General features: G+C 39.1%; 1 protein-coding gene across 1 annotated transcript in view; it reads left to right on the top strand.

The window, feature by feature from the left end:
* The first annotated feature begins 3,344 nt into the window (after positions 1 to 3,344).
* OTOG (otogelin) overlaps positions 3,345 to 22,890 on the top strand; it is a 106,354-nt gene continuing 86,808 nt past the window's right edge. Inside the window, exons 1-14 of the mRNA XM_064452603.1 lie at positions 3,345 to 3,396; positions 3,484 to 3,544; positions 3,656 to 3,710; positions 7,228 to 7,318; positions 13,947 to 14,039; positions 14,251 to 14,405; positions 14,795 to 14,913; positions 15,306 to 15,511; positions 17,070 to 17,200; positions 18,023 to 18,129; positions 18,991 to 19,100; positions 19,881 to 20,006; positions 21,212 to 21,320; positions 22,147 to 22,193. Coding sequence (XP_064308673.1) covers positions 3,345 to 3,396; positions 3,484 to 3,544; positions 3,656 to 3,710; positions 7,228 to 7,318; positions 13,947 to 14,039; positions 14,251 to 14,405; positions 14,795 to 14,913; positions 15,306 to 15,511; positions 17,070 to 17,200; positions 18,023 to 18,129; positions 18,991 to 19,100; positions 19,881 to 20,006; positions 21,212 to 21,320; positions 22,147 to 22,193 — 1,462 coding nt within the window. The remainder of the gene's footprint in view (positions 3,397 to 3,483; positions 3,545 to 3,655; positions 3,711 to 7,227; positions 7,319 to 13,946; positions 14,040 to 14,250; positions 14,406 to 14,794; positions 14,914 to 15,305; positions 15,512 to 17,069; positions 17,201 to 18,022; positions 18,130 to 18,990; positions 19,101 to 19,880; positions 20,007 to 21,211; positions 21,321 to 22,146; positions 22,194 to 22,890) is intronic.

The raw sequence follows: 22,890 nt of genomic DNA, 5'->3' as shown, positions 1-22,890 counted from the left end.
GGCGGTGGGAGGCGCGCCCGTCCCGCTCGGCCGCCGCCGCCGCCGCCGCCGCCGCCGCCGCCTACAGCATCCCCGGCCCTCGTCCTCCGCCGCTCCCCGACCTCGCTGCTTTAGCAGTACGAGCCACGGGGCAGCGATAAACTCCCAGCGCCCCCAGGTTTTGGTTGTTTAAGACCAAAGCAAAAGAGGAAGAAAAAGAAAAAGCAAAGCCCCCCCCCCCCCCCCCCCCGCCCCACCTGGCCTCGCACCCAGCGCCTTTTCTCTGAGCTGGTTTTTACAACTGGTACTCCTCATACAGCAGAACTCACACCCAAACTTCTCTTTCGTATTTGTAGGTAGGTATGACACCAGCCTATTTAAGAAAAACACGAAGATGTGAAATTTAAAGCATGCTAACACTTGGAGGACACAAAAAAGAATAATTTGCTTCAACAAATTGTTCTACTGCAAATAATCTCAATTTTTTATTTTTAGGTGAGTGGGGTGGACCTGATGTATCACTAAGTCCAATTTCCACCATCCTTTCCCACTAACAGAATATTTTTGCTTACCAATGTAGGCTCTGACATGCCTACTGTGAGTAAGTGCATAAGAATCAAGCTCAGAGTACCTGAAAAGGAGCCTGTTTCAGTCTAATATCTTCTAGGTAATTTTGCCTTGAGCTGGTTCTTCTCCCACCTCCCCTAATGCAGTACACAATAATAAAGACTTCTACAATCAAGGCTGGAAGCAGGTGGAGGAGACCAACTAACCTACATCCCTCCGTCTCCCTGCAGAGTCACCTTTACCCACAGAACTCCAGAGAGAACAGGGTTTACATAAGCACAGGTAGCTTACCTCCTCCGCTTTCTAACAGAGTAGAAACTTGTATGAATACATATAAAGGCATGACAAAAAAATTCCATACTGCCAAATGCAAACTGGAATCTGGTTTATTATTTCTGTGTGATAAACTTCATAAGCTACACCAGCTCCTTTAGAAATTGCTCTTACCTCTTTCAGAAGATGGCTTTGCCGTATTGGAACATTTCAGTGGTATGTATACTACCCATTTCTCATATCAGGTGTCAGGAATAAGAGAGGGATACATATTAAGCCTGTGTATAAACAAATAAAAAACCCTGTTTTCAGAAAACAATTTTCTCTGTGCAACTAGTACACAAATCATTTGCCTTCTACTGAGGTTCCAGTACCACAACATATTGAAAAGCTATTATATCCAAGCATTAGACACACAGCTACAGAATTTCTTCCCTGCATATGCAAAACAAAATCGTCTTATATTTGAAAAGACAAGGAAGGAGACACATGAAACTTAAAGAATACATAGCATGTTGGTTTTTTTAAATTTATGCATAGACTATATAAACATTAAATTTATGTATAGACTATAACAGCCATTGATATCTATCAATCGCTTCTAGAATACTTTACAGGAATAAACCTTTTACAAGCTGAAAGTTATGTCCATTTGAAAGAAAGTTACTTTTTTTATCATATCATTAAATTTTTCAGGAGTCAGAAACACCTCCGTGTAGTAAAATATTGCAGAGTTAACTTCATTTGGTGATGTGAAAACTGGCCTGTATCATCAGCTAAAGGACACGCTGCAGAAAGGATGACAAACTTGGTGGGCCATTAGTCTGCTCTGTTACATGAATTCCTGTGCTCTGCTGTGCATAAACACAAAGCAAACAAACCCACAAAGTTATCCCATGCTCCAAAACTGGAAGTTTGATAATCAGAAAGTTTATGAGATTGTTCTGAAGTTTCCATTACTTCAGATATGTCATATTAAAAGATGGTACAACTATGACTGTTTATTAGTTTTATATAATGAAATCTTTCAGAACAATAAATCAAATTGCATCTCAATTAGCTTTAAACTAGTTTAAGTTATTGTTTGCTATTTGTGGCATTAAGCAAAAATGAATAAAGCAGGCAGCCCATTTAGCAGGCAAAGAAATACATTAAAATATGTATTGAGTAAATGGATCCTGTTGCTTTTGATCTACTTTCTCTGCTTCCATTAATGTAATCTCTACCAGAGAAAGTGCATCAAAGCCAAGTGCATGGTGCATTCAGATGGGCTCTGCTACAGGCTGAGACTAGCCCATAAGTCTACAAATCTGTTGGGGGTTATTGGGAAAAGGCTGTGCTGAAGTTCAAAAGTCTCTCTTTTCTCTCATGCACATTCTCCCTCCAGCATTTACAGGAGAGAACAAAATTCTCAGTGAAAACATTGCTAGTTTTCCAACATTTCATTAGAAATGAAACACTTGTTGCAGCAAGAAACACAATCCACAGGGACAAATTACAAAGGCAGAAAAGAGATCTTTTTAATGACTTACTGTTAACAGACTTCCCAAAGCAGTCAGAAAAGGCCCCTTTTCATCTGAGACAGTTTCTCACCTGGTATGGGCAGCTTCTAAAGCTTCTGTTATAAGATATGCAAACCTGAAGAATGACAGGGAGAGAGGCAGGAACAGATGGGAAAGGAAAAAGAACAGAAAAAAGGTAACAGCAATAGCAAGAGGAATGAGAAAAGAGAAGAAAAATAATGGAAGGAAAGTAAAACATACAGCAAATTTAATCACAAGAAAAAAAAAAAAGCCAAGAAGAAATGTGGAAGTCTCCACAGGGAGCTCCAAATTAAAGAGTGTGAATTTAGAATAAAAAAAGTTTTCAGAAACTATGGATATAATCCATATGCATTAGCTGAATGCATTCAGTTCGTGTCTTACTCATGCCTTTCATTACTCAAGTTCTGACACCTGTTTCAGTGGGTCGGGGCCAATGCTCCGTGTTAAGCATCGGCAACGTTTGCTGCCTGTCAGCGCAAGCAAGCAACTCTCCTCAAGCAGGCAGTTCTCAGTCGTGCGACATTCCCAGGAGCAAGGGAAAGCCCCGGGCTTGCTCGCGGTAGAGGTGGGGCGCTGCCTCACGCCGCACCCCACCGCGGAGGCTTCAGCTCCTGCCGAGAAACCCTGACGCTAATCATTTCCTAAACCCCCGGAGGACGGAAAAGTGGAACCAAACGTGAGGAGCTGGCGAGGTCAGTGCCTGGCACGGGCAGTCAGGGAGAAGCGTTAGTGGGGCCGGAGCCACCCGACTGCGGTGGCAGCGGCTGGCCGGGGACCAGGAGCTCCGCTGCAGGGCGAGGGGCGGTGTCTGGGGTGGGTGCTCAGGGATGGGCCGGGGGCGGGGGGCGGGCAGGCGGCTAATAAACCCCTCGGCCGCCCCGCCCGGGAGGGAGGGCTGAGCCCAGGGCGCGGGTAGTGGCCAGCGCCGAGGGCCGCAGCTCCGCGGGAAGGCACCGACCGACCGACTGACCGCCAGCCCACATGGAGGCCCGGCTCCTCCTCGGGGCGCTGCTGTGCGCCTGGCTGCCACCGGGTAAGTCTCCCGCTGGGCAGGCTGCGAGGACGGGAGGGAGGAGAGGCCAGTCCCAGCTGTCGATAACCTGCCGCCTTTATCTTCCAGCCCTGTCTCCATGGGGCGCCCGGGCGCAGCTCCCCGTCGGCGGGGACCTACCGCTGCCCAGGTAAGAGCCAGCCGGGGCGTAGCGGGGCTCCTTCCTCGCCGCCGCTGTCCGCGGCCGGGCGGGGTGGGCTGCCCGGGCCGAGCAAACTCTGTCTTATTCTCCTTCCCGCAGCCGAGGCAGCGCCGCGGGACCTCGGAGAGGGGACGGCTTTGCCGCGGCGACGCCGGTAGGGAGTGCGGGCTGGGTGCTGTGGGGGGCGGTGGGCGGGCACGACGGGGCCGGGCGCTGGGGAGAGGGCTGCGGCGTCTCCTCGGGGAGACGAGGCCTCCAGGACCTGCGGCTTTTCCCTGAGGAGCCCCCCGCGAGGAGAGCAGCCCCTTCCCGCGGTCGGTTCCCTCCAAGCGTGGTGCCGTCGTCGTGAGTGAAGATGGCACCTGGCTTTCCCGCGCTCAGCCGCTGAGGGGTGGCTGACGGTGCCAGTCTGAGGGATGCGTGTTCTGGTTGTCATCGGGATAACATGTTTCTCATATCTGACCTGAATATATCTGTATGTTAGTGTGATACAGTCAATGATTCTGATAGCTGTTATACCCTTCGTGATTCTTGAGGACTTGTCCTTTAAAGCATTGAATATGTGTTTTATCCCAGTCATGAGGAGTGTCAGTCATGAATGAAAGGAAACTTGGATTTAAAGCATTTAAGTAGTGAGGGAAGATGGTAGCTAGAGCTTCAGCTCGTTCAGGAGTAGTTATATGTCGTATGGAGCATCCTTAGTTCAAGGAAAGCTGAAGTCTGGTCTGGCTCATCCAGCAATAATCACTTTGTGGGAGTCTTTTCACTTCTCAGTAGAAGTAAAGGAGCTGGCAGTATTAGATTGCTACAACTCAGTGCTGTTTTTTGGATGTGGTTTAACTTGGCAACCTGACTATATCGCTTGTGGTGTGTTGCTGAAATGTAGTTAGTGTGTGTGGTTCCTGCTCCCTTTTTCGAGGGTGGGAAGAGGAAAGTTTCCTTTGTAGCCCTTGTTCATGGCTCTGCAGAGGAGTTGCTTTTCTGCTTTCTCCCCTCTCTTTGTGGGAAAAGGTAGTGGAGAGGAAAATGTGCCATATAACTGCAAGCAGTTGACAAAATCAACCACCAATAAGAGCATATGCTTGTAGATTGAGGTTTCCCCCTGAGAATTCAAGTAGTAGGTTCTTTTATCCTTCTGTGCTAGTCTACTGAGCAGAAAATTTTAGTAAGAAATATGCTGAGGCAGAAGGAAAAAAACCAAATTCAGTACTAGTCTTTAAAAGGTAAGAACCTGAAGAGTAGTTGTTCTAGCCATTTGAACTGTCTAAAATAATGCATTTTTACATGTTTTTACTTTTAATAAGCTTCCTCAAGAGGAAGAGGTAAAGGAACACTGACTGATGGTGGTGAAGTCCTCTGCAGAATTTTTTGTCCATGCAGATTTAATGATACAGCTATCAAAACCAGTTTTCAGTCAAATATCTCAGTAGGTATTTAGAACACAGAAAATACTTCACAGAATTGTGCACATGACTGAGAAATTTGAATGACAAAACTCTAGGGTATGAAAATTAAATGCAATAAATCTAACTAAATCTTTAGGTAAAATTATGTAGACATAGCTGGTATTGCTTATAATGTTATTTTGGAAATACTTCACTTAGTTATTTGTATCACTGTAGACAGTATGCATCACAGCTAATGCAGTTTATTAAGAGATACTGTATTTGTCACTGAATTTTCCTTAATGAAAACTGTTCTGTAATTAATGTGTCACTGAAATATGAACACTTTAGAGGATATAGCTGCTCCTCTTCATGAGGTCAAGTGGAGAAATAATATGAAATGGTTGTAACATTTGTGTTACTGTATTATGTAAACTAGGTAAATGTAATTAGATGCTTCATTAATAAGGCAAAACTTACTGTCATAAGTCATTGGCTTCTGAGGATTGAAAAGTGCATGTCAAATTGTGAAAAAAATTACTTAACCTAGGCATAGGCAGTTCTAGAACAAAGATAGGAGGCGATAAGCAATGTGGTTTTAAGAAAGGCATACTAATTGGGAGGTGTACTTCAGCCTGTCATGAGTGTGGCAATATAACCGCATAATGGCAAAACTGTCAATGGATTTTTGTGAATTGGCTAAGCAGGTTTGCTCTTCTGTTCTTTCAAGTAGATGCTATAGGCTGTATTGGCCTTTGATTTGATGTATTGCTGGCTTTTTTTTTAAGGAAATATAAGTATTTCAGTTTTGAAGAACTCTCTTTAAAGCGCCTTTATAGGTCAATGCTGATATTGCTTTCCCTTCTGCATGGTAGTACCATTTGCAGGACTGGTTGTTTTTTGTGTACTAAAATGACAAATTAATGTTATTTCCTTAAAGCATATTTCCTACCAGAGCTGGTATGGAAATTATTTTCTGAGTAATACATAAATTGTCTTGGATATTGTTTCCTCTCAAAGAAAAATTGTGGAAATATTAAGCAAGTCATACAAGCTCAGGTGCTGTCCTATTTTTTTCTGTCATTAAAATGCTTCCTTGAAGAGGTGTTGTCTTTATTCACCAGTTTCCGTGAACCTGGGCGTTCAAAGCTGCATCTGAAAGAGCAGTTTCCAAAATACTATTTGCAGTACCTCTTTGTATAAATGAGTTTGTACCTAGTCCCGCTTCTCTGCAAATGGGGTAGACAAAGTCATACATTTATAAGTGAAGAGCTAAAACTTTACACTTGCAAGAAGATGAGAAGGAACTCGTATGTTCACACATCATACCTAAACTATGTACCATCCTTGGGTAAAACGGTGTGAAAGAATGTTGTCCCTCCAATTTACCTAGAAGCTGTCAGATGACTAGTGACCATGACTGATTTTTAAGCTATTAATAACTAATCTCTGGGTTCTACCTGGATGGGCTAGAAAGACTGGGATTCCAAAGGGCAATTTGTTGGAGAAAAAGGAAAGCTTAATTCACCACAATATTCAGAATAACACTCAAATAAAACTCAAGTTATCTTGCTGCTGATTGTTGAAGGCAGAAGTGCTTATGAGAAAGGAAACCTAAGAGAATAAAAGCTTTAGTCTGTTGTCATATATTATTGAATGTTAGAACAACAGGAAAAGATTGAGAAGATGGTAGGAAAACTAACCTGGGTGTTTGACTTTTTTTTAAACAAACAAAAAACCACTGCAAAAAAACCTGTTGATTTTGCTGGGTTTTAGATTAGGTTCTTGGGGAAATAGGGTGAATTTAGGACCTTACAAGACATTCTGTTAATTATTACGATGATGCTTCGTTATTTATGCATGCATATACTTTAAAATGATTTTAAATAATTGTAACTGAGTGATAAGAATTTCCAAAACAACAGAACATTTATACTGAGAATTATGTTAAATACACATGATGGCATAGAGGCTGTAACTGAGAGCAGAAGGAGTATGGAGAAAGGCAAAGAAGACAGTGTTTGGATATGCAGTTTTAAGTGTTTTGGCTTAACTGGTTTAAAGTCTCCCTGCTGTCCTTAGGTGTAATGTACTTTGATGTTCCTTTACTGGAGTCTTGAGTGGAGTGATTATAGTTTTTACTTTACAGTGGTGTTTTTGATAACTTTTAAATAAGCCAATATGAAGCAGTGAGCTTACTAAAAATGGTAAATTTACTGATAGACCATGAAGAGATTTTTAAGGTTTCTTGGTTATAGCTGTTGATTTCTTTGTTCTTTCTGAAAGGCGTCTGGAGTGGCACTTTCTAATGCTTCATCTACTGCGATATCCTTATCTCAGAACAGGAGACTTCACAGTATGAAATGTGGACCATCTAGTAAGTTATCTGTTTTTACGTGAAATAACTTGAATTGTCCGTTATATTCTGCATAATTTTATTATCTTTCTGAAGACACCCCCCCACCCCCCAAAAAAAAAATAAATATAAAAAAATATAGCTAATACAGGCCTTCAGGTTAAGGGAGCTCTACCTTGATTGGTCTCAAAGCACTATGGGAATATGACAGTTTGTCGTGGGGTTTGACCTAGTTTTAAGTTTACACCTGTTTCTGGTTTGATCATTTGAAAGACTGTCTCTAACTGCAGTTTTTCCAAAAAAGAGCTTTAAGCAGGGCAGTCTGCTCTTGTAGTGACATAAAGATGTGGATTGCTGCCTAGATGCCATTAAATTACCTGTCCCGTGTGTCTTCCGTGCTTGGAGGGTTCTTATCAATTCTTTTTTCTGATGTAATCTATAGATACTTTTTGTGTGTTTAATCTACGGGTTAGCAGGATGAGGTACTCCTAGCCACTTGTAGTTTACAGTGGTGGGCATTTGCTTGAGGAATTTGCATAATGGCTTTTTTGGTTCATCTTATTTTCAGCATTAGACAGGCTTAAATTTCTTTGCTCAAGGGTGAAGATCCTCTGTGTTAGTTCTTCTGTAGAGCCTGTGTCATACTTGCCTTGTACAAAGGAGAAGAATGAGGCAAAGTAATTCAGAGTAATTTTAGTTAGTAATGCAAAACCTCTTGCTTCTCTTCAGTCATCCTGATTGGTGGCATGGATGTGGGACCTAGCTAATAGTGACTAGTCTGGGTTTGCATCCCCTGGTCTTGCACAAAATGAAAGACTGATGTGTGGACTGGACCCTTACCAATTGTGATTAGGGTTGTGTCATCTCTGAAAGCTTTTGATTTCTTTAATACATAGTGTTTTCAGAGGCTGTTGAAGTGTGTAGCTGTATGCAGTGGAATAAGTGTTTAGAGAAGCATAATATTACTTAAAAACTATTACCTATAAACTTTTCCAGTATATGAAAAATATCATATATATGGTGTATGATAAAATTGCTCTACAAATATAGCAGTTTATACCAGTAAAACTCCCTCTGCTTTCAAGGGGTTGCACCAGCTTATTGACCAAGTAGTTCTTTTCTTAGCTCTATCTTTTTTTTAAACCTAATAAAGCAGCTTCCAAAGAGAAGATGTGCAAATTGTGCTGAGAAATTTGTGGCCATCATTGTTTAGTACCTTGGGTTTATTTTTTGCCGAGTGAAAATTCCTTTAATGGGACTAGTGGATTTCATGTTCTGCTTTAGAACATCCAGCTAGAAAATAATATCTTTAAGATGCATTGTGCTATTTTAACAGAACTCCTGATGAGGGTTTATGTGCAAGTTTATTCCTTAAATAAGCCTAATCTTTAAGAAGGGAAGAACAGGTCTAGAAGGAGAGAGAATGAAATGGATGGCAAGTTTCTTGTGCCAACTAATCACGTGTCTAAGCTTCTAAAGGAGAACGTAGCTATGATGGCAAGACTTAGGTTTCATTGCCTTCTGCAGATGTAATAGCATAAACTTCCTGGTTTCTTTCTAACCCAGATTTCTGTGGGGCAAAAATATTTAATAAGAATTTTCCATTTCTGATGTACTTGCTTTATCAAGACAATGTTGTTGGAGACATGCTTTAAAAATTATTGAAAATTATGCTTAAATAAAATCAGGATTATTAAACTTTTTAAACAGTGGAAGACCTAGACTTGGAAGTTTCCTTTTTAAATACCAGTAAACTATGTGTGGGAAATGGAATCCATTGCTGTCTGTGTGCAAAAGACATATTAAAATGAAAACAAAAGACCAACTTGATCTGCTTTGTGCAAGAGTTTCGGTAACATGCTCTAAATGCTTAGAACAATAGTTTTGTTTTGGCCCTTCCTATTTGAAGAGAAATGCAAGCTGCTATAGCTCAGCCCATGGGCTGGGATTGCACCAGTCTGGGGCTATATCAAATAATACTTTTTTGTTATTTTTTAAAATCGGCAAGATAGGTTATGAGATTCTTTCTCCAGTTTAGTGATGTCTCTGAAAATTAGTTTATAATGTGCTTAAACTGTGATAAAAATGGACTTATTTCATCCTGTTACAGTCAATTCTTGTTGCAATAACATTTTCTTGCTTCTTATAATTCTGTGTTTATATATAAACCAACTTGTTTTTTGTGGGATTTCTGTATGATGGGTGTGTGATCTATTGTGCAATAGACCTTTCCTTTGTGTTGTATTAGTCAACTGAAAGCAGTTTAGAAAGTGATCTAATGTCTTATCAGTCAACAGAACAAGAAAGCTTGTATAGTACAAGCAAAAGCCAAGAGATGAATTTTTATGTTAGTTTATTGTATGCAGGGAATACAGGATTTGAGTTTTGAAATGTTTATCAGCATAATTGTCAGCAGTTAACACACATGTAGTTTACATAGCTGTTAAACTTGTAAATTCTGTCCACACAAGTCTGTTTTTCCTGTCAAGTTAAAAAAAACCAAAACCCCAAACAAACCAAAATAAACAAAAAACAACTACTAAAACGCACTCCAGGGCTAACATGTGTTAAGAACTTGGGACAGGCTCTGCTAGCAGCAGACTCTGCTGCATCTCTTGAAATCAACACACACATTGTTAAGGGACAAGTATCTTCTATAGTAATTGAGACTTTAAAGACTCATGCCTGCTGCAGCATTTCAATGCAAGAACATTTGAAGTGTTTAACTTAAGAATTTTCAGCAGAAGTTTGAAACTTATTTTCAGAAATAATTTATCACTCTGATTTAGTATCTTAACTTTTATATGGGATACAGACACATGCTTTCTTTACAGTAACTAAAGAAACAACTCTTGGAGCACAAAGATGTAGCTGCATCTCACTTAATGCTGAAGGGCTTCACATTATATAAATACTTTCTGCTATACTTATTCCTAATGAACATGTTAGAAGTTTGGAAGAACAAATCATGAGTGAGCAATTTTGGCCATATTGTTGGTTTGCAACCGAAATAAGTTAGGTCTTAAGTACTCATTGGAGAAGTAGTAATGTAAGAAAGCATAATAAACTAAGTGGGCACAATATCATAGACACAAACCTGGAAAATGTTACATCTATAGTAATATTTCAAAATAAATACTTATTTTGATGAAGATGTAAGATGCCTTTGAGCAGTTACATGAAATTGGCAGAACATGTGCTTGGACCCAGGTGAAGAATATTTCTGAGGCTAACCAGAGTTGCTTGGGACTACATTGTATTTCAAAATGGATTTTGGAACTTCCTCTTGTCAGGTCTACAGGATGCTATTAAAGCATCTCTTTTCAGAGAGCGACAGCAGTAATCACCTCTGTGAAGCTTGGACACTTATATCCAGAAACACTTGCAATGAAATACAAACAGGTGACATTACAATCTCATTTTTTCAAAGGCTGTGACAAGTAATGGACATGAGGTTCTGCTGCTGCTTATAGGGTGCTAGCTCTGGCCTGAAGGCTCCCACTGCCTGACAGATTTGAGGGGGATGAACTAAATGGAGGTCCAGGTGCCCAAGGGACTAAAATAATGCTGCCCACATATTGAGCGAGGTTGCAGCCTATTCAGTAATTATGAGATGGTTAAAGTATTTGAGCAATGAGAGGAGCAGACAAGAATTCAGAGCTGCATTATAAGATGGTCCTGAGTGTTCACCCTGTTCAGTAAAGAAGGAATTTGAGACAAGTTGCTGCTGATATGGCCATTGTTGCCACGAGCGACTTGCAGGTTGTAGTGGCATCACTGGCTAGAAATCACATTACTTATGCAAGTTGAATTATATTACTTAGGCCTACCACTCTCTGCTAGAAAAGTCTCACCAGTTTTCAATTTCAGATTCCAATGCAATGCACTCAATTGGCATAATGTCAAAGGAAAAAGGAGCTCCGGACTGTTTAATAGAGGTTACGTTCAGAAAAATGAAGGACAAAATGTTCTTCCATAACCTCTCCTAATTTTAACCTTTGCTTAGTCTTGATGTTTATCCTCTTTCTGCAGGTGTTAACAATGTTTCTCATCTGCCTAGGTGAGACCTAAACTTGTGATGTCATCATACTGGTTAGCTTGTTGCGGGAGCTTATAGTCTTTTAATGACACAGATGAGAGTGAACCCTTTGTTATAGGATGTTTATTCTGGACTTCTGAGGAAGTATTTTTGTGTTAACTGAACAAATTGGATGATTAAAGGAGGCCACATGGTTTGCAGTAGTGAGATCACTAAACGTCATCTGAATCAACACTGTATTCCTCATTACCTGGTTGAGGATAACAGATCTTTGCACGCAGAGCTCTTCTACACAGTGTAAGGAAAGATACTACAGTGGTGTGAAAAGGGACATAAGCAAATACAGGAGCTATGTTTGTAATGTTTTCTTAAAATCATATATGCACAGATGGGAAAGAACTTTATAAAGAGGAAAATGCTCATTATTGAGTCATTTGACTTCCAATTCAGATTTGATTAACTCCCTTTCTCTCTAGGAAGGAGCAAGGGAGATCCTTCCCAGTGACAGCAAGGGTCCCCAGATCAGCTGAGTGTGCACAGTCTGAACAAACCTGGCTCAAAGCAGGTCACCTGAGCCATGCTTAAAGGGGAATCATTCAACCCAAAACATCAAAAGGGGGCTAACTTCCTTTACAGCAAAGAGGAACATGACTTGCAGTCTAATTGCAGGTTATTGTAACTGGACAGGGAATAGGGCATAATCTTAGAGAAGCAAAGAACAGAGACCTGAGCTCTGATTACACAGGTTTTGCAACACTCAAGATGAAAGAGATCAATGTCTGCCTCTCTTGAGAAGAGGAATAAGGTTTTTGCATTAGTGACAAGATTGGTCACTGTGAGTATGTAAATAAGATGGCTCACTCAGAATATGTAGGGACCTTTCTACATGGTGCTTGCATTAGTTTTTAAATAGCACTTACGCTGTCCAGGCAGGGAAGGAGCTAGATATTTGGGCTAGCTAGGCAAAGGAGTGTTTTCTTTTACTTTGTCTACCCGTCTTGTTTGTTTCAGCATGGCCTTTTTTTTTTCTTGGGGGTGGTGTGGTGATATGTGTTGAAAAAGATATGAAAGATGTTGGTAGGAAATTGGTATTGGTAAAACATCAGTAAAATGAGCTTCTAGAATAGGGGAGAAAAATGAGGTAGGGAGAAAACACCCTTTGAAATTGTGGGTTTTTTTGTTCTTTTTTTGTTGTTGTTGTTGCTGGAATCAAGAATTCGGCATTGATTTAATGGCAGTAGGATGTCAATGCTCAACTCTTGACTTGTTAGAAAGCATTTGCTTCCTTGCAATCAGTTTAGAAAAAAAACCGAACAAACATTTCAACCATTCTGCAAAGTAGTTCAGAATCTACTTTTGATGTTGTTCTTTTCATGCACGTTTAATGAATGCCAATAGCAAGAACAAAATCTAAAGATGGTGTGACCCACGAAATCATAATACAGTGGTCCATATCCTAGAATGCTTTCCTCTGAAGTCTAATTCTGTCAAGATTAAATCAATTGTAGAGTTTATTTGGATTGTCAGAAGTAGAGCTTTGTTTTGCCTCCATCAGCAAAGCTTCAAAACCTCCTTAGAAAAGCTTTCTCAAAAGCCTGAAGGTAATCTAGGGATGTTGGGGTCTGAAGTCTTCAGTTTGTCTCTTCCTGAAATAGTTTCTTCTGAGCAACTTGTCTGCAGCAAATGCAATCTCAGTTTCTGTTCTCCAAACACAAAAATCGCTCTGACTGCCTAATACTGAATTATTAAAACTCAAATGATTTCCTAAAGAGACTAAAGTTTAAAAGATTAAATATTAGTAAAATAAGTTAATATATCACAATTGTTAGGAAAGCATTTAATCACAAAGTCTAAATTTAGTAGCAAGAAGCTTTGTTTCTGCTTGTGCATATCTTTCCTTAGACTGAAAATGTACTTTGTCAGATTTTGATGGGAATCTTCCCAGGGAAAATAAAAGGTAAACAGCCCAACATCTCTCCCTCCCCCAAACCTGCCATTGCAAGTTAGGGAGCTTGCTTTCTCTACAGTACGCTTGCTATACTTAAGCATTAAATTTTTCCATTCTTACATTTGTCTCTAATAAAATTAGAAACAAGAGCAGTGGTCTGTGTCTTTATGGAAAGTGTTTGTGGATGGTGTACTTAAGCGTTTCAGCTGCCCACCCTCCTTCCATCTTACAACTTTTATGGCTGGGATCTCAACATTTGTATTTCTAGGGTAGTATGCTCTCATCCTGGTAGAGCTTATCCATACAGTGTTATTGGAAGCAGTCTTTCATAGGCACCATGCTTTTTTGTTGAGTAATACTTGTTCACTTCCTCTATTCATTGCTTAGGGGACTGAAAGCATGTCAGACTAACAGATCTCACAACCATTTTGATTTAGCTTCTCTAAATGTGTAATAGATTTACTTCATCTGGTTGTATTTCTTGAGGTGAAGCTTTTGCAGTATGTTTCTTGCTTGTGGAGGTCTGTGGGATTCTCCTGGACACTTAAATGCGAAGCCAGCATCTCCAGTCATTCATGGAGTTACATGTAGTGACAGAACTGGGTCATAAGAATGAAAGTTGTTATAATTTATTTTCAACATGCCTTGTTTCTTCCACTTAGATTTGTTTACATGCTTTAATGGAGGTGAGTGTGTCTACAGAGAGATGTGTAACTGCAGCAGATTTAATGCAACTGGACCAAGATGCCAAACAGGTGTGTAAAGAGGAAACTAACTGGGTTTCTGGGATTGTACTTGGGTTTCCACAGTGACAAGAATGACTACCCTCTGCCTAAAGTTTCCTTCATGCTCTAGTATTCTTCTCTTTTCTGTGGTGATATTTCATAGCACATGCATACATACATCTCAACTACAGATTGAATCCAAAAAACAGTGGTACTTTTCAAGTGACTCTCCTTTTGTTAGTGTATAATACAGGTGCTGAAAGAGATCATATATGCAGAACATGGGGTCAATATAATTTTGAGACTTTTGATGGACTCTATTACTATTTTTCTGGGAAATCTACATATGCGCTTGTGAGACATGCTGAACTAGGTGAACAGAGTTTTTCCATACAGGTAGGAGACTGCACTTCTATGTTCCTTTTAGCTGTTATTGAGCTTGCTAATAATGCATTAATATTTAGAGAGCAAAAATAACTTGTGATGATAGTATTGGGTTCTAGAATGTATTCTAGATGTAATTCTAATATAATGTGGGGTACCAGTTACTGTAGCACAAAATGTAAATAGCTGGAAGGAAATTGCTCTGTGTACTTTCAAAACCTGCTGCTGTGAAAAGACTGCTCTGAAAAGAGTGCTAATTGCTTTCAGGTTTTTGAGGAAGAGTGGGACCAAACTACTTGTTAATGTGCTGAGGGTGGGATTGGGAGTATTATTTGTGTAACATGGGTTACAAAAAGTTTGAATAAAATCTTGACTTTGATGCTAGTTATTTTATTTGGCAGGTGAATAATGATCCTGAGTGCCATTCTTCTCCTTACTCTTGCAAAAGGTCCATTAGCTTGTTCTTTTCTGGAGATGAACAGATAAAGATGAGCAGTGAAGTGACCTATAAAGGATTTGGGTAATTGCACTCATGTTTCTGATGCTGTAGTTACACTGGAACTACTCTCATAATACCAATTTAATAATAGAGATGTAACTAGATCACTTATTTGTTGGTAGCTTTAAAAAAAACTATCCAGACCACAGCTGTGATAATTACTTCCTGTCTACAGAGTGGTGTCTGAGGAAGGTGATATCTAAATGAGTGGTGCATAGTATTAAGAAGCATAACTGTTGATGTTGATCCTTTGATATTTTTTTACTCTTGTTTGCAACTTAGTAACTGGGATTACCCAATATTTATGTCAGGTTTTCAGATGTATGGGGAAGTCATTAAATTGGCAAGTAATTTATTTTTAATAGAGATGCTTTCTCATCTGAAGTTGGTTTTGATTCAGTCTCCTTTCTCAGAGTACAGTTACCTTATATTATTGGAAACCTCCACATCCAGAAGCTAGCTGGATACTTCCTAGTCAGGCACCAGTATGCCTTTACTCTGGCTTGGGATGGTAAGTCTGCAGTGTATATCAAAATGGCACCAGAGTATCTGGGCAAAACTCATGGACTGTGTGGAAACAATAATGCTATCCTGCAGGATGACCTTGAAACTAGTTATGGTGAGTATTTAAAAATACTTCCTCTTGTTTTAATACAGTTTTTTCCGGTGAACTAAATGTTACTTTGCTTAGTTTTTAATTGTAATGCTAATTAAATATAAGATGGGCAACTTCTGAAATGGAAAATATAGAAATACTTTTGGTAGATTATATTGTTAGCGAAGAGTGCCCATTTCAATACGGATGGGGCTCTGAGGAGGAAGATCTTTAAAAAGCATGACAAAAAGCTGTCTCATCCATTACCTACAACGGTATTTGTACTTCAGTTTCCTAGGACTTGAAAGGTAAAATCTAATTCTAAATGTTCACTGCCCTCTTAGCAATTTTATGAAGGAGCCTATAGAAGCTTGAGATATTGCTATTGGAAATAAATCTATGATTTTAATTAGTAAATCAAATAAATGAAGACTGCCAAATCGTGTTTGATCTGGCACTTCATTTATGCTAATGCTTTCAGAAGTGAGCAGTGATCCTTGGATACCAGCTTCAGATGCTTCCAAGAGTCTTGGCTTTCAATAAATACTGAATGAAGACCTCTATAAAATGAAAAGAACCAGAGGGGAAAGTCAGGTCCCTTGAAAGGTATCTCAAGTTAGGTGATAAACTTCTGAAAATCATTGCTTTGGGCTGTTCAACTCTTTGCTCCTCCCCTTCAAGATTAGGGTGTTTTTGTAGAGTACTACTTCAAAGCTCAGAGTACAATATGTAGCAGGTTTCCTCTGTTGTTTAAGTGTGCCACTCAATTTTGGAAAGGATCGGCCCTGCACTAATATCAGCTCTTATCACCATTGAATAGTTTGCTCACTAAATCAAAATGTTTAAAATAATACCAAGATCAATAGCTCATTGTCCTCATTGCCTTCAGAGACTTTCCTCTACACTCTCACCTTTCTTAGGATATCTCAGTCACATAAAGCTGTGATTGTAGCACAAGTCAATGCGCTGCACACTAGCTTTATCCAAATAGCTTAGGGAGCAGTGATGATAAAGATATGGCAAGATATGCATTTGTGGGTAATCCAAGTAGTAATCAATGTCACCACTTGTCTATGATGGATAAAACCTTTCTTAGCTAGTTTAAAGCTAGCATGGACATTCCTACTTCTGTGAAAAAGTCACGCCTTTACTTGGTTAATGCATACAATCATTTTGTACCCTTGTAGTGACCCAGGAATACATCACATCAGTTTTCTTGGGTTTTAGACTCTCTGTTTGGAGTTTCATATAAATTAACAGCATGGACCTGTGTATATAGAGTTTATTGCAGCTTTCCTTTCCTTCCTTCCATTGAAGGATTGCAGCAGGCAGTCTTGCTCCCCAAAGCCCTTCCTTGCCAAATGGCATGAGTAACTTCCTTTATACCATTCCAAAGCCTCCCTCTTAAAAGTATTTTTATTTCATAAAAGGACCAGCTTGTCTTTAGACTAGCAGCTGATTCATTTAGTTGTAGGAAAGGCTTGGTGTGCTCTGCTTAGTGTGATGTTTTGATTACTGAGATATTTTCCTGGGAAATCCTACAGAAACATCCCAAGTGATTCTGTGTGTGTGTCTTGTTTAGGAAAACTGACAGATGATGTAACAGAATTCGTAGAGAGCTGGCAGGAAAGTCCTCCAGAAGGAACACCCAATTGGGATAAATCTCTTCTTAATGAACCACCCTGTCTGACACAAAGCCATGAATCTCTACAGGTTTGGATCAACACAAAGGGATTATTGAAGTAGTTGGTGTTTCTAATTAGAGCGAGAATTTGTCTTAATGCTTTGAAGGAGATTGGAAGTATTCTCAGCTCTTCTTTGAAGAGGTGGATTAAAACAGTTGCTGCAGTAGAGCTTCCCTTGTCCCCTCCTTCCCCCCCGCCTTTTCTTCATGAGTTTATAATTCAATTCTTGATCTTCTCAAATGCTTTATTCTCTGTGTAGCAGCCAATGGAAGTGTTTAAATCTGGGGCTAAAGGAGTGAAAAGTTGTGAAGTAGGGGTGTGTTCTAGAGCTGGTTCCCATTCATTCCCTTAGAAAGGATAGAAAGAAGCAGACAGGCAAAGCCAGAATGAGAACACAGTTTGTCAGTGCTTAAAATAAATTCTTGTTGCTTTTGTCCATCACATCAAAGTAGTTTTTCCTTTTAAGTAATATTTTCAAGATACAACCCTGAAATGAAGTGCTTTGAAACCAAAGCTGATGCTAGGCATATTTTTATTTCTCTTGTCTTCTACTGTGCAATTTAACTAAAACAAGGACTGTTTCAGGTCATCTGGGCTTAGCTGCAGCATGGTGTGTGCCTTTCTTGGGGAACGGATATGTGTCACTACTGTTGATATGACCTTGGATAAAAGATTTAATGTTATGAATACTCTGCACAGAGCAATACGTTGCTAGCCACTGCTTCTAGTTGATGAAAATGATTCCTAGTTGCAGACTGAGATACCTGTTCTGATTTTCCATGGGATTCTATTCTGCTTAGGTTTATTTTTGAAAACTTTCTCTTCACAACAGCTATCTCATTCATTTCAGAGGGCATACACTCTGTGTAATATCCTGTTACATCCCCCATTTGAACAATGTCATGAATATGTGAGTCCTGTTCCTTTTATGGCAAGCTGCACTAATGACCTTTGCATGTAAGTGAATGTTTTTGGGTAATTCAAAAGCTCTTAAAAAACCCCATTGTCCTTCTATAACGAGAATGAATTATAAATGTTAACAGAACTAATGTGTGTCTTTCTGCATACCAGTTTTTATCTAACATTCTTTTATCTCACTTTTCTCACTTCTTCTAGTTTCACTGCCAGAAATTTCTGCAGAGGTGTGCTTTTTTTTCTTTGGTGTGAGGATGACCAAAATCAGGCCCAGCTATTTTAATAATTTGTTAGTGTACCTTCCCTTGAATATGTTACCTATTTTGGTTCTGAGTGTGCAATGTCATCAGTATTTCTAACCTTAATGAAAAGTAATAGTGAATAGGTCAATTTGGCATCCATAAGCTGTATGTTAATCCAATGGAAAGAGGAATTTGACACTATTTGAATTCATGCTATCATTTCACAACCTGCTATGCAACTTGTCCAAGCAATTTTGGCTAGTTAAATTAATAGGCAGGACAGGAGAAGATAATTTCCTTTTCTTGTACCATGGTGACACACTGGTGGAAATCTTAGACTTTCTTCTTGTGAGTTTTACAAAAGAAAAATTCCTTCAGAAAAAGACTTTTATTCAAGTCTGTTTATACTGCTGTATCTCTGGCTTTCATGGATTTACTCAGGAAACTAGCATCAGTCTCAAATATATTGATGACCTGTCTTCAAGTGTAGCAGAAATACCCATTTAAGACTTTTAACCTAGCCAAACAACACAGTACTTTAGTACACTATTAAAGTAGATTCAAACAATGTGGTTGTATGCAATGCAGGAGCTCTCATGAGGTTATGCTTGCATGTTTGAATGTAGGTAGAAAATAATATGTCAGTTTTTATTTGTGTAAGGTCAGCAGTTGATAATGCAACTTGGTGTCGAGCATTAACTGAATATGCCAGAGCATGTGCCCAAGCAGGAAAGCCGCTTCATGGATGGCGAATGGACTTTCAGCAGTGTGGTATGCAGATGCTTTTTTACTTGGAAATACTGCCTAGTAGTTGTACTTTGAAAAGAGTGCTTTCCATATTTTTACTACTTGGTTCTTCCTCCTATTTTGGACTCATATAGGTCTTAATGAAGGCATAACTATGGACTCACTTCAAGGCTACATAAATGCAATGAAGTTTCTTTTTTATATGTGTAACTTGTACTTGAATGTATTTAAAGCACTAAGCTTATTAGAATGTGTTAAGAACCTTCTTACTAAAACATCAGAAATCCTTAAAGATGATTTATCATTTGTTTTTCATAGTTACTCTTTCAAATATTGACAGTCTTCATGGCTTTCTGATAAATAAAATGTGTGTCATGAGTGTTAAAAATAACACTTGAAAGAGATCCTCTAATTTGTCCACCTTTGTGGAACACAGGACCAAAACTGCTTTGTCATTTGTGACAGAATATTTTCCTCGTGTTTCCAACAATGCTTGTTAATGGATGATCTACCACTTCCTTTGCTGGTCTGAGTATGTAAATAGCTCTGCTGCAAGAAGGCTTCCCTGAGTCTCCCTATGTGTAATTTAAGATTACTCCTTCCCAATGGGCTTTTAATTGAACAGAATTTAAATATATGTATATTCTATGTGTGTAATGAAAGCCATTGTTTCATTGCTTTTGGCAACAGATACTCGATTGACTTACCAAAAAGTAAATATCCGACATAAATGTGTGCAATCCATTTAAGCCATGAGGCAGTAGAACAATACTTTTTCATTTCTCTGCTTGTTTCTATTTTTAGTGATTACCTGTGCTGAACCCTTGACTTACAACGAATGCATCAACTGTTGCCCTGTTTCATGTCATCAACAGTCACAGTGCATTGGCAGTGAGCTTCCCTGCATTGATGGATGCTACTGTCCAGATGGTAAGTTACATGGAATCAAATAATATGTATTTGAGAAGCAAAACTTTCGGGTTGTTCTCCCCCAGGTTTGCATACCTATATGGCCTGGCTACATTAAGGCATTCACAGGAGCTCATTATAGATGCAGCGCCAACAAAGTGTGAACAAATGACCTTGTTTTCCTTGTAACTGATGAGCCTTTTCCTCCCTCTAACAAGTGGGAGTAGGTTTCAGCACAGATCCACATTCTAGCTGTAGAGCCTCACAATTTGACTGAAAAATGGGATTTGTTTTGTTGTTGACAAGGCAGCCATCCTCCTGATTCTGGTGGTTGCTGTGCTCTTTTTTGTTTTAGGGTGAGATGATGTTGGTGAGTTGTTTTGTTGGATTGATTTTTTTTTTGTGGGGTGGCTTTTTTCCTGAAGAATGTCTCTAAGGTCAGGTGTTTAGGAGAGCTCCAAAAACATGGCACGACTAAAACTCATTCATGTGGCCAGAGATACTGAGAATATTACACTGTTTCATGGTTCTTGCAGGTGAGGTGTTTACCAATGTGGCCTATAGCAAAACTTTATCCCTATTATCAAAATATACTTTGATGTCCAGTTTTCCCCTTGTTACTGGCTTCTCTTGGGTGCTTGACTTTATCTAAAAGAGGATGGAGAAAGTTATGCCATGGATCTTGCAGTTCTCCCTCTTATACATACCCTGATTATTTATAAGTATAATCATCTTTGTCATATGTTTTATCTTTTATGGGCTAGTAAAGTCTCTTAGCTTCTGTCTCTCTAATAATGCAATAATTTAAAACAAACAAAAAAAGGGACAAAAAATAAAATTACAGTAAAATAGGGACCAAACAGTGCCTACAAACAAAGAGGTGAAGATTTGTACAGGTGTCAAGAAAGAAGCCAAAGGTACTCAAAGCAGCACGCTTGGGGTGTGTGTGTGTTTTTGGTGTGGGTGGTTTCCTCTCTCTTTCCCCCAATGTTAAATACCTGTTATTCATACTATTGTTGGTGTATCTCAGGCAATTTAGGAACTTGGTCCATGTAGTAAATTTATTTGATAGACTTGAAATGCATACTTATTCTGCAAAAATGACTCTTAAATAATCTAGAGTTTTATTATCAGGACCACTTGTGGTGGTCTTGCATGTTCATGTTAGTGCTCCATCAGCTGTTTGTACAGACATTTTACTTTTTTCCTTGTTTTATTTCTTCTAGGCTTAATTTATGAAAACGAATTGTGTGTCAAGCCTATGGACTGTCCTTGTGACTACCATGGAAGCTTCTTTGAAATGGGTTCAGTGGTTTATGAGGAATGTAATAACTGGTTAGTAGTTTTTTTTACACTGTGGACTTAATCCTTTCATGGTCAAGAGGTGACAACTTTAAGGCCTATTTCAGTTAAAAATTTAATAAAGCTGATAAGTCCTCCCTGTTTCTACTTACAAAAACTGTTTTTCCATACATGCTTTGCAATGAAGGGAAAGATAAAAGAAAGTATAAAGTTAATATGGAAGAAAAGCAAATAACAGATGTTGCAGAGAACGCTAATGTTTAGTACTCTTTTCACCTTGAACTCTGCCTCAAATTAAAAGGAATCTAGAATTCAAAGTCTTAACAGGAGAATTACTTTGACTTTATTTTGTCTCCTGTTTGTGCTGTCTCAGACACAGGGGCTAGTGTCATTATGACGCTAAGCTGCTGTTATACATTGGAAAGAAAAGTTTGTAGAAGAGAGAAAACCTTTTATTGGTTCAATTTAATTGAAGAAAACAGGTGAGCTTGCAAATGTGCAACTCTTTGTTTTTTAAACAGTTCTATTTTTTTTAAAGTAATAGGATTCAAATAGCTTGGGTTTATTCTTCTCAGTTTTAATCATCCTTAACTTTTATAATGGTTATCAAGGAGTTAAAATAAAGACAAGTGTTACTGGATGCATGGGTGAAATTTCACCTGATCATATCCTCATGGCAAACTCTTGCCACAGCTTCCAGGCATTCTAGTAACTGTGATAGCTCTGTTGTACTCTTTTTTTTTTTTTTGAGACCTGAGGCACATGGTGCTCATTTCATAGAGAAGGAATCCAGGAAGAACAACTGAGGGACAACCATATGTACTTCACAAAAAAAGAAACCTTTCTGGTTTTATTTCAGCACTTGCATTGGAGGAAAGTGGATTTGTACAAATCTAACGTGTCCAGGTACGTGAAAGTCTTGAATCCATTTCTTCAATGACTGAATTTTTACTTGGGTGAAATATTGCTGTTAGACCTTAATGTGATATTTCACTATATAATTTGTATCTTTTTCTCTCTACATATAAATGCATCTACACACACAGCAGATTAAATATTAAAATGGTCTGAATAGCAGGCATCTGCCTTTCAGCTCAGTGCAGTAATGTGTCACTATAATGTCTCTGATAAGAATGACCAGGTAGTGCCATCTGTCATTCAACTAGTTTCCTCTGCAATCTTCACCTGACAGACTTAAGGCAAGATTACTGGTGTGGGTTTTTTCTCTCCCAACAGTACTGCTGTCTAGTGGTATTTAATTATTGTACAGATATCTGTTAATTATTTTCACAACATGCCTGTGGAATGAGGGGTGTTATTATCACTTCACAGATAGGCAGCTAAACTACAGACTTTAAGGTCAAAATGATTTTGCATGTTAAAGGTACCCACGGCCTCATGGTTCTTATAGCTGCATATATAGCTGGTTTCTGACTTATCAGTTAGCTGTGGGAGTGCTTAATGTTTCTGCAAGTCAGTTTTTAGAGCCACAAATCAAATACCCAGAATGTAAAGGATTGCACATATTATTGCCATCTTATAGGAGAAGAATTGTTTTGGTATCCTGGCCTGGCATCAGGTAGGAGCTGCATAACAAAAGTAA

The sequence above is a fragment of the Phalacrocorax carbo genome, chromosome 5, assembly GCF_963921805.1.
Source record: "Phalacrocorax carbo chromosome 5, bPhaCar2.1, whole genome shotgun sequence".
NCBI classification, from domain to species: Eukaryota; Metazoa; Chordata; class Aves; order Suliformes; family Phalacrocoracidae; genus Phalacrocorax; species Phalacrocorax carbo.
The sequence above is the reverse complement of the archived record's forward strand: the minus strand, read 5'-3'. Positions and strand labels throughout refer to the sequence as shown.